General features: G+C 37.7%; 1 protein-coding gene across 2 annotated transcripts in view; it reads right to left on the reverse strand.

Annotated features, from left to right (window-relative positions):
• The window catches only part of LOC149834964 (WD40 repeat-containing protein HOS15-like), a 31,282-nt gene extending 20,226 nt beyond the window's left edge, over window positions 1-11,056 (reverse strand). Inside the window, exons 1-7 of one of the 2 annotated variants that reach the window (XM_090011623.1) lie at window positions 10,475-11,056; window positions 9,308-9,453; window positions 8,679-9,168; window positions 4,103-4,197; window positions 3,947-3,993; window positions 3,221-3,365; window positions 2,940-3,003 (exon numbers count right to left, since the gene is read on the reverse strand). In XM_090011623.1, the coding sequence (XP_089867749.1) occupies window positions 2,940-3,003; window positions 3,221-3,365; window positions 3,947-3,993; window positions 4,103-4,197; window positions 8,679-9,168; window positions 9,308-9,453; window positions 10,475-10,535 (1,048 nt within the window). In that variant the 5' untranslated portion in view covers window positions 10,536-11,056. The remainder of the gene's footprint in view (window positions 1-2,939; window positions 3,004-3,220; window positions 3,366-3,946; window positions 3,994-4,102; window positions 4,198-8,678; window positions 9,169-9,307; window positions 9,454-10,474) is intronic. The other variant, XM_090011622.1, reaches the window with a different exon arrangement.
• Between the last annotated feature and the right edge of the window lie 641 nt (window positions 11,057-11,697).

An 11,697-nucleotide genomic window follows, 5' to 3' on the forward strand; every position in this document is an offset into this window, starting at 1 on the left:
CTGCCCTTCTTGATTTCATTTTCTTCAAAGCCTCTGCAATTTCTTTCTTTTGAATCTTGCGCATGAAGTCACGATTTATCTCATGAAAAGGAATGGAGAAGTCTCCAAGATCTTGAGCATGACTATCATTAAATAGCTTATCAAAATAATCTTTCCATCTCTCCTTAATCTCCTCATCTTTGACTAAAACCCTTTGCGTTTCATCTTTGATACATCTAACCATACCCAAATCCTTCGATTTCCTATCTCTCATCTTTGCAAGCCTATAAATATCCTTCTCGCCTTCTTTGGTATCCAACTTGTCATAAACCTCCTTATATACCTTAGCCCTCGCGTTTCGAACAACTTTTTTAGCTTCCTTCTTTGCTATCATATACTTCTCCAAATTCTCATTATCACGACTCTTACTTAGATTTCTATAACACTCTCTTTTAACCTTAATAGCTAATTTGACATCCTCGTTCCACCCTGATGTATCCTTACCTAAAGATCGTGTCCTAAAACACCTCAACAAAACGAGCTAGCGGAAAGAAAACATAGGCATATTGTAGAAACTGCTAGAATATTGCTTATTTCTAAAAATATCTCCAAAAAAAATTTGGCCGAAGTTGTACCTTCACTTATTTAATAAATCGTATGCCATCATCCACTTTGAAAAATCTCTCTCCTTATGAAAAACTTCTCAACATGACACCTGACTTCAATCGCTTATGCTTTTTCGGTTGCACATGCTTTGTACTTTTACACAAAAGAGATAAGTTGTCTCCAAAAGCAAGTGAGTGTGTTTTCCTTGGATACGGTGAAAATAAAAAAGGATATAGATACTTTGATTTCAAAAATAACAAAATTTATGTTTCTAAAGATGTAACATTCTTAGAAGATGAAAATGGTTTTGAAAATCTTGATAAGAAAGATGAAATTGGCTACATGTTTTTGCATGATCTTTCTCCAACGGAAGATACGCATTCTAGTGATGATTCATTGAATCATTTTGAAATCATAGATGACACACATCATGAAAACTCTAATATTGAAACATCACCAAGTAGTGATGACATCATTGATAATTCTAAAAATATTCAAGTTTATACTCAACATGAGCAAAATAAACCTATTAGTGCCTTAGAAAATTTTTCTCAAAACAATGAGTCTCTAGGAGAAACCTCTCTTAGATGATCTACTAGAGAATTCATTCCACCAAATAGGTTTGTGTCCTATGAAACACTAACACCTAATTATAGGGCTTGCTTAATAACTTTACACTCCCATCATGAGCCCGCACATTATAATCAAGCCAAAAATATACCACATTGTATTGAAGCCATGAATATAGAACTAGATGCTTTTAAGAAAGCTAACACCTGAGAAATATTTAAACTTCCTCCCAACAAGAAACCTATTGGATCCCGATGGGTTTTTAAAGTTAAAACTAAAAGTGATGGAACTTTAGAGACTCGAACCTGCATCTTGCATATTACGAAAATCACATCAAATCTAACATATAAATTGGACTAAATTTAAACCATGTCAACTCATATTTAGATCCACTTGTCAACCCTGGAAAGGTTGGTTAGGTCAGAATAGGGTTAATCTTGCACTTCTGACCTGCTTGCAGCCTCAGACACCACCAACCAATAACACAACCAGGACCAAAGTGCAAGATTTCATGATTTTCCTCCAAATGAACTTCTAGATTTTACTTCACATGTAAAATGCCAAAACAATATCATAACATAAAATAAAGTGATCAAGGCAAAAGTTGATATATATATATATATATGAGAAGAGGGATGGTCTACCCCTTGTCCTCCCCTATCAAATATGTATGTTAAATATGTTTTTTTGGCAAATCTGATCATATGGATGTGATCTCCATGGTTGAAAACATATGAATAGACTCCTGGATCAATCTTTATTTATGTGTTCGTTGGACTCTACAAGGTTCCAAAAATCAACGGTTCTGATATCTCTGAAAGTTTCTAGGGGAAGGAGAGGACAAAAGGTGAAGTTGTGAACCATTTAGTGGGTAGACCATCTCTCTCTCTCTCTCTCTCTCTCTCTCTCTCTCTCTCTCTCTCTCTCTCTCTCTATATATATATATATATATATATATATATATATATATATATATATATATATATATATGCATCTGCTAACCACTTTTCTAGCTAACCGCTGTGGTAATCGGACTTTGGAACGGTTTTTCATGTTTTCCTTAAATCTGACCATACAGATGTTTTCTACATGCATGATTTTATAGGAATCGACTCTTGGATCATCCAATTCCGATACGCAGGTAGGGTTTTATAAGGTTTGAAAATAGACAGTCAAAGATTTTCCTATATATTCAAGTCTAAAAAATCATGTTTTTCATCGAAAAAACATGATCCAAGTGTCATTTCCTAGTAAATCAACCGTGTCGAACACATCTGTACGGTCAGATTTAAGTAACACATGGGGAAAACCCTTCGCAATCCCCGTTAGCACGGCGGTTAGCTAAAAAAGTGGTTAGCAGCTACCACGTTTTCATATATATATATATATATATATATATATATATTAGAGTTGGGACTTCCAGTGGTCCTGCGCTAAGTTAAAGCCAGGTGCTTAACTCTAGAAATCAAATAAAGTGCATGAATTGACTTAGTTGATTCATTCAAATTGCCGATTAGGTGGGCTCAAGCGATTCATACACTCGAAGACATAGGTGCAAGATGTACATGATATATATTGATATCTACAAGTATACATGAACCAAGTCACTTGTAGTGCATTAGGATTCAAAAGATAATCAAACATAAACAAATATTCTGACTTTTCTTTTCAAGATTATGAAAGATGGATTTTAACTAAGAAAATGATGACATGAAGCTTTTCAAGCAGCACGAGATTATGTAAGAACTAGCAGAGTGTTCAATAAACAGGAACAATATTTTCACCATCTCTACTCCAAATCCTTGCTTGCCCATCATATGAACCAGTTGCAAGTAGTGTTCCCTCCCCCTGCATAATTCACACGATGTAAAATGTGATATAAAATATTCAAGAACCACATGAACAGAAAGAACAAGGGCGCCTCAAAAATTGCAATGATCAGGAAACATAACCAATGAGCTCTATGTCTAGAGGATATGAGAATTCCTCTGACACGAAGCTACAAATGAAAACACATTATGAAAATATATAGACATTTCGGATATATCCCTTAAGCAACACTCACATTCCAATCAAGTGTAGTGACATCCTTGCTCTTTTCATTAGTTCTACCCTTGAAATGTTTCAAAACCAGTGCTTTCGGAGGCCCACTATGAACGCCACAAGGACCATCCGCAATCATCCAAATTCGAGCTGTGGAATCTCCAGACCTGAAACTTGCAGTGTTGTGACAAATCAGACTTCCTATAAAGCAAGAGCATTTAAGCTTAGTATAAGCTCGCATACAAATAAGCCTGCTTTTAAATTGTGGTTTTTATGTGCATTGATGCATTGCAACTGAAACATCCAATAGAAACTGCATCAATTCCCCTATACAAGATTGCATTGTAGATGAAGGACTTCAGGGATCTCAAGCCACCTTCACACACCAGGATTTATTGCATGGAATGATTTTACAGAGTGACATCAAAACAAAGCAAAGAGAAATTCGCAACAGCAGGTGAACAGTATCTAGAAAGTAAATGGAACGACAAATAATTGAAACTAAATGCAGTCACAACAGCAGGTGATCAGTATCTAGAAAGTAAATGGAATGATAAATAATTGAAACTAAATGCAGTCACAACAGCAGGTGAACAGTATCTAGAAAGTAAATGGAATGCTAAACAATTGAAACCAAATGCAGACCCATATTGTAAAGACAAGGAGACACCGTAAAGAATGCTTTCAACAGCCAACAAAGAAAACCACAAAAAGAAATATAAGTTTTTCATGTCCAAATTTTCCATACCCAGAAGCTAGAAATGAACCACTTGGACTCCAAGCGCAAGCAAAAACCTAAGATCAAACAAAATGTCATGTCAAAGAAAAGAAATACAGTGACAACAATCCATCATCAAAAGAAATTTAAAATAAAACAAAAAAAAATCAGGTTGGCACTCCAAACCTCAGAAGTATGTCCTTCCAAAATTAGAACATTAGAACTAGGAATCTCAGAACCCAAAGAAGCTGAGCTCGAACATATATCCATTGGTTCCGGTCCTGCAAAAAATTATTCAGAAGATTTGTGATATATATACAGATGGGAAGACAACAAAAGCCTCTTATCAAATATAAGATAATCAGAACGATACACTTGTTCACAGATAATCACTAAACAACTTTGTTTAACTTAATGGCTATGACTGCTTGCTAACAAGAAGGTTTCCCCATTGTGCTACTCAGTGGATAGAAAAGGATATTTGCATCTCAGCACCATAAAACGTAAAAAAATTAAAATAAAATACCCTAAATTGCATCCATGAACTATGTATATTCTCATGGAAAATAGTTACGATATGTGACATAATATCAATTTCCAAAGGCTTTCTAGACAATAAAAAAATGAGCAAAAACTTGGAAAACACATGATGCAGCATCACATGCTTGCAAATTTGACAACCTAGAATGAAGCCACATCCTGTTACAAGGAAGCGAGGAGCCTCACACAAGATTTGAGCATATAGCAGGACATTTAAAGTATTAGCTAAAAAGACAATATTAGGGCCAGAGATCCATCACATCATCTTGGAGTGAAATCTTCACACTGCATAGACAACATGTCTAATATTGGATGGGCTATTGAAACCAGGGTTACCAAAAGCGCCCGTAGGCATGGGGAAGCATGCTTCCTCGAAACGTGGTGCTTCTGAAGCATTCGGGGAAGCACACTTTTTAAATGGGAAGCTATGTCACATAAGTGCGGGTGCGGGTGCGGATGCGGCACTGTAAAATAACTTGGGTGCGGGGGTGCGGGGAGGATATATATATATAATTTTTAACATTTTTAAGTTAACACTACGTGTATTTGTGTGCATTTATGTATTTATATATATAATATAGATAAAAGTGGACTTGATTAGGGTTAACTGAATCTACTTTTGGATATAAATGGACCTTAGTGTGGTTGACTTCACCTAACACAAAGGAAGTTGTGTCCAAGTGTCGCACCCCCATGGGTGCGGGTGTGACGCGGGTGTGGTGCCTTGTTAGAAGAGTCCGTGTGACATAGATGGAAAGTGTGCTTCCCAATTTAGGGGAAGCGAGCTACTCTTTTGAGGGAAACGTGATTCCCAACCCGTTGTTTTTTGGGGCTTGGACAATTTTTCCCCCTACTTAGTTGTTTTTTACCAAAAAAATAAAAAGAAGCATTATGTTTTTGAAAGGGAAAAATTGTTCTTCGTAAAAATTAGGGGGGAAATGGGGAGGTTTTTTGAGTTTTTAGGGTTTGTGGCAGTGGTCTTTCTCGTTCTCTAGCAACCATGGGGGTCATCAGATAAGCCCCTTCTCTATTGAGAAATTTTTTATATCTTTTTTTAAGGTTAATAAATCGCCACTGAAATTTTTCAGAAACATGAATTGTGTTGTTATTGTTATCCATTCTTAGAAGCATTTATTTGTGCACATTGTGTTCTTGACTCGTTGTTATATGTTTGACACGATGCTTTATTGCTGGCTTATGTAATGCAGGATTCCATTATCACTATTTTGTCTTGCCTCGTGCATTTATCATTTTGTTGTGCTCAAGTTATATAGTTACACCTTCATCCTAACGAACTTTAGACTGTTGCAATTAAGCATTTGGTTCTAGCCTTTTTTAATATACTGAAAGTCTTAATTGTGTTTCTTCATTTTACACCAAGACTTTAGACTGTTGCAGATTAAGCATTTGGTTCTAGCCTTTTTTAATTTACTTTGAAGTTTCCCTTTTTTTATTTTGACATTTTTAGATATAAAATTGTGCAAGGTTTTAAATAAATAAGATTTTTGCTTTGTGATGCATGAATTTAGTTTTGAGATTAATAGATCAGCTTTAATGTTATCTACTCATGTTTTATTTTGTCAATGATAACATAAATTTGATATTTTGATAGATTAGGAAAAATATAATTACACTTTTGCTTCTTGTTCGATTCCTATCCGCTTCCTACTTGAATCCTAGGTCGCTTCCCTCTTCATTTCCCCCCTTTGAATCATAGTTTGTTTCTGGTTCGCTTCTCTTCTCACTTCCGAAACGATTCTCGGTTCACTTCTAAGTTGTTCCACACTTCCTGCTTCCTAAAATTTTAGAAGTGCCTCGCTTTCCGCTTCCGCTTCCACTGACAACTTTGATTGAAACCATTAGAATTCACAATCAAATCCAGCTTTTCATCCAATTGGATCATTCTTTGTTAACCACCAGAGCACACATACAAACCAACCAAACCCAAGTATCTGAATCAACTGTGACTGCATGTGGCACACAAACAATTCCAAACCAACAAACCTTGGTGCAAAAGGTACATCTACCACTGAGACAGCATTGACCATATCTTCACGGTTTTTAACCATCAAAGAAAATTATGAAATAAAATACTAGTATTAATTGATTTTCAGTCTCATACATTGCATACGCTAATTTGACACTCTGCTTTACTCCTTTGCAAATTCAAAATTAAGCATGCCTTACCACCTTTTTTTCTTTTGGGTATGTGTGTGTGTGTGTGTGTGTGACTAATGCTTTTGAAAATAATGATAAAACTTCTACTATCTAGTGAAAAGGCATAATTTCATGTGTAATCTGCTTAGCCAATACCTAAGTATAAGTTTATCATGGTTTTTTCTCTAGGAAACTAGTTTTGGATCAACACAAAAATATGCTCGCTCTATATCATGAAATTTTGCAGCTCTGTGGGTCATTTCTTTTTAATTGTTATTAAAATACCAGTCCACGCATTAAGATATCATAATTCAAAACATGGTTTTGACTAAAAAAAACTATAGAGATCAAACTGATAGGGTCAGTCCTGTGAGACACTCAATAGATTGTTAAAAAATCGAATGGGATTTGCTAGATATTATAGTACTATCACTAGTACTTGATACAAACCTGCATATATGTAATATATACACGCATGCATACATATATATACACACACTGACATGCATACATATATACTGGAAATTTCTTGGCAGGCAAATTTCCACTTGATATTTAAAAGTGGGTGTTTCCTACTTTTAAGCAGAAAAATATGACAAAAAAAACTTGTTCAGAAATATTGTTATTTTAATTTTGGGAACTGAAAATTTTCATGAAAATATCAAGATATTTATCAAAATATCAAGAAAATTTATGTAAGGCCTTCAACTTGCTGCAACTATAGCAATCCATCACCACATCATGCAGACCATACCTGTCACAGAACCAGATCCAGAAACATTTTGTGCATAGGCAATATAATGTTAAACTAGCATCTTATACTAGCCAAAAACCAGAAAAGACACCTATTTTGAACCTTGATATATGTTCAAATATACGTATTTAAGCATCTCATCATCCCCTTCATTTTTCTCTTAAGCCCCACTCGCTGATGTTGTTAGCTAGCATCTACACAGGCATTCCATGTATTCTTGACAAGCAGCCCAAACAATATCTCTTCTAACTTATGAAGAGCCCAAATAAGCTTATCTAGAGCCTCCCATACTGCAATTTATAACTTCAGGGAGTCTTCCAAATTGTTGGGATTGAACCACCACCCAAATGCCTCATGTCGTCCTTAAAACAACTTACCAAATATATATCTCCATCCATGACCCAGAAATTTTCATACGAATTGCTATCTGATTCAAGTTGATATCATCATATAGAAAAACAGATGATGTACAGAAAAGAGTTAAAGTATAAAGCATAAATGCCTTAAAGAAATGTATATGGGAAGAAAGGAAAAGTGTGAGGAATATTATGCAGTACATAAAAGAAGTGTAATAGCAAAACTCAAGGCATACACATTTAAGAAGAGAGCTCTCGTGAAGTAGGTTTCCCACAAGGAAAGCAAGCTTCTGGAAGTGAGTTTCATAGCTACCAAAAAAAAGAAAAGTCTTTAGGTGACCATTGGACAAAGAATGAAGGGATCGGTTATCGAAAGATGGTTCCAATAAAGGCCTTCCGGTACAAAAACAGTTCATCAAAAACAAAATGAAAACATCAAGAACCAAGCAATCTTTGCAAAGAATGGTGCAATGGTAATCTGGCCAAATGAGTGAAACCAAATCCATACAAAATGATGTTTACAAGGTCTTTCATGTCACTACATTGTTTGCATGCATTGCATCCCAATAGGCCTCAAATATGTTAAGATCTATACTAATGTAAAGTAATCACATCTGCTAATCCTAATAGGATTCATTTCTTCCAAGTCAAGAGATTCCAAATCGCAACCATAAACCGACAAATGACAATGTGATGTATAAACACGCCAGAGTTCCTCCATGCACTTACACTAATTTTTTGCCTCATAGGTTACAAAGTTTCAAATCTCATACCTTGGCATTCCATGGTTGCAAAAACATCTAGGATTTCCGTTGTTTTTGCAATCATATTATGGAAAAGAAAGATTCATGCATTTGTGGTCATTTTAGTGGATGAACAACCATGCAATTAGGATAATATGTATAGTCCTGCAACAAAAAATCATACAAGATACCATGATTAGAATATCATTTACCTCCACAACCGTCATTATCGTCTTGCTTGACTTTAGGTTTATCCTCACATTCTCTATTCAATTGTCGATCATTATACTCATCTTGTTGCTTTTCCTTTTCCTTTTCCTTTTCCTTTTCCTTTTCCCTTTCCTTTTCTTTTTCCTTTTCCTTTTCCCTTTCTCTCTCCTTTTCTTTTTCTCTTTCTCGCTCTCTCTCTTTTTCTAACCTCTCCCTCTCCCTCTCCCTCTCCCTCTCCCTCTCCCTCTCCCTCTCCCTCTCCCTCTCCTTTTCCTTTTCCCTTTCTTGCCTCTCTCTCTCCTTCTCCCTTCCCCGTTCCCGTTCCCGTTCATGCTCCCGCTCATGTTCCTTCTCTTTATCTTTTTCCTTGTCCTTTTCTTTTTGAAGACTTTCTTTCTTTTCTTTTATGATTCTACGCAGTTCGCAGACATCCTTTGTAATGAGATCCAATGGTTGTAAAAAAGAGAAATCGTCATCAACATCTGCATCATTCTGGCCAACTTAAAACAAGAATAGATCAGCTCAAGCAAAAGTTCCCTAGATTTGCAATACCAACAAGCATTAGAGAAATGAGTGGAGAATGCATACAAAAAAACCATCAAACAGGGCAAGCTATGTTAAGGAAACTCACATTAGTCAAGTTCGCTTCCAACTCCAAATACTGCAATCCTTTCTGCACAAATGTCACAAGAGCACCAGGAGGGACTAAGTTTCCATCAATAGAACTTTTGTTGATCCCTGCCTCATATCCTAAAACAAATGCTGAATGTGTAAATCCTGCAATAAAGCAACAAAGACCAATAAGCTCTTCAGTACTTTCACTGATTGAGACATGCAAGCACGACAGCACAACTGCACACTCTTAAGGATCTTCCACACAGGCATAACTATCCCCAAAAGGAGGTAAGAGTAAAAGTGTATGTCGACCAAACTAAATTGTGGCTAAATAGATAAACATATTACAAGCACATTTATTCATAGCAGACACTTTGTGAATTTACAGATGACGACAATAATTTGGTAATTCTCATTCAAAAAAAGAGACAATAATTGGGAAAAAATCCTCAGTGCGCTTAACCACATATTCTGTATCCTATGCGCAAGATATAGTATGCATATGTTGCAGTTGCCGTCTCACCATACTCTCAGTTTCCATGAAACACGAGATAACACAACAAATGGATAAGAAAAAATGATAGAATTTTCACTAACAGAAGCATGATGAAAACAGCATAACGCTACCAGAAGCATACATCTACAGTGCCATATCATCATCATCACGCCTTGCCCCATCTATGTGTTGACACATCTTACATGGGGTCGAGAAGTCTACAGTACTGCGTATATTAAACCATCTTATAGTGTTAGTTTCCCGTTCAATCTTCTCATACATACAAAGAAACGATGAACCACGACAAATTTATCAACCCGCAACGCACCGTAGAGGGTCTTTAAGGTGGACGATATCAATAGAACTTGCATCAGTTTCTTTCGACACTAAAAAACACGAATTGGAGATCTTATTGAATCCAACTAAAGAACACAGGCACACATCTCGAATAAAAATCATACATTCTCTCTGCACACAGTTAAAACGATACAATTACTCGCTCCAAAAATTCATTCCGAAATAAACCAACCCTAATCAGAATCCCCAGGAAGCCCCCGCAACCGGCAACATAAAAACCGACAAAAATCGAAAGAACAACTGGTTTCGTTTTTGCCCTAGACCCTAATTTTGCCCTCAGCAGAACTGTAAAAAAAAAACTAACTTCAAGCGAGCGAACTCGTGGCTTACCGGATTCGTGGAGGTAGCGGAATACCAAGTAATTCAACTCGATGGAAGTGATGGTGGCCATGGAAGAAGCGGCGTCGAGACCAGCCTGAGCTCTCCGCGAGGAAGCCACCGCTCATTGGCCAAGATGATAGCAAGAGAAGGCAAGAAGAGGAAGAAGGAGCGGGCGTCGCCTGAGATTGGTTAGGGGGCGGCCGGAGGTGTCAGACCAAGGCGGAGGAGGGATCGTCGGGCGGGAACGCGCGGGGATCCTGCGTCAAGTCGTTAGGCAGCTCGCTTCGACTTGCTTTGCACACGCTGCTGGTGCCGGTGATGGGTCACGGAGGGATATGAAAGCCTCGCCTCACCTATCGGCCCACGCCATCCTCGTAGGGAGACGTGGTTCGATCCGGACCCGGCGCAAGGGCTAGTAGACCTTGCCAGGTTGGGTTACTGAACCAAGTCGGTTTTATTTGAGTACGTCTACATTGGGTCCTGGTCTCCTAGAGAGACACAAAACCCCAGCTGGGGATTATTTTCCTACACCCTTACATCCCCCCTAGGAAAGAGGCTCGTTTCATACGAATCTGGTTCTTTCCCTCATCTGGGGCTGCAACAAATGACCCCCCAATTATTTGAAAAGCTGTTTTGTCTGCATCTGAGCTAGACAAGTAACCCTTGTCCTGGGTGGCTGATGGGGATGAGAGAGAGAGTTTTGTTTCAACATTTAAAATAGAGGCCAATTTTTATGCAGCCGCAAACATGCTTGCATGCAGCTCCACTACTGCTGACCATCCATCTCATTATTTTTCAAGATGGACAACGCAAAACTAACAATCTAACACAATATACATACTGAGAATACAAATAGGTACAAATGATCTGTTGAGTTCTTTTTATTATGCAGATGGAGAAACCACCCGAGTGTAAACCCGGACACACCCCTCTACCCCAAGGAGCCACCAGCTTCAGCTTATGCACGGGGGAGAACCCCGGCGGAGATCAAACCCCAACTGCCCGTCTGACAACCAAGGTCTGTCCCAGCTATACTAACCCCTCGGGTCTAAATCTAATGATCTTTTATTTTATAGGCAAGCTGGGGTTAGGCAGACCCCTACCAGTCATACAACGATACCATTGGGATTTGAACTTGCAACGTCCCAACACAAGGTGACGTGCACTAGCTGCTCCTACCAGACAAGCCGAGCCCCCATTGGTCCTCCGGTCTAATGATCGGCGGTTTAATT

This window comes from Nuphar pumila, chromosome 6 (genome assembly GCF_984573655.1).
Source record: "Nuphar pumila chromosome 6, dmNupPumi1.hap1.1, whole genome shotgun sequence".
In the NCBI taxonomy this organism is placed as follows: domain Eukaryota; kingdom Viridiplantae; phylum Streptophyta; class Magnoliopsida; order Nymphaeales; family Nymphaeaceae; genus Nuphar; species Nuphar pumila.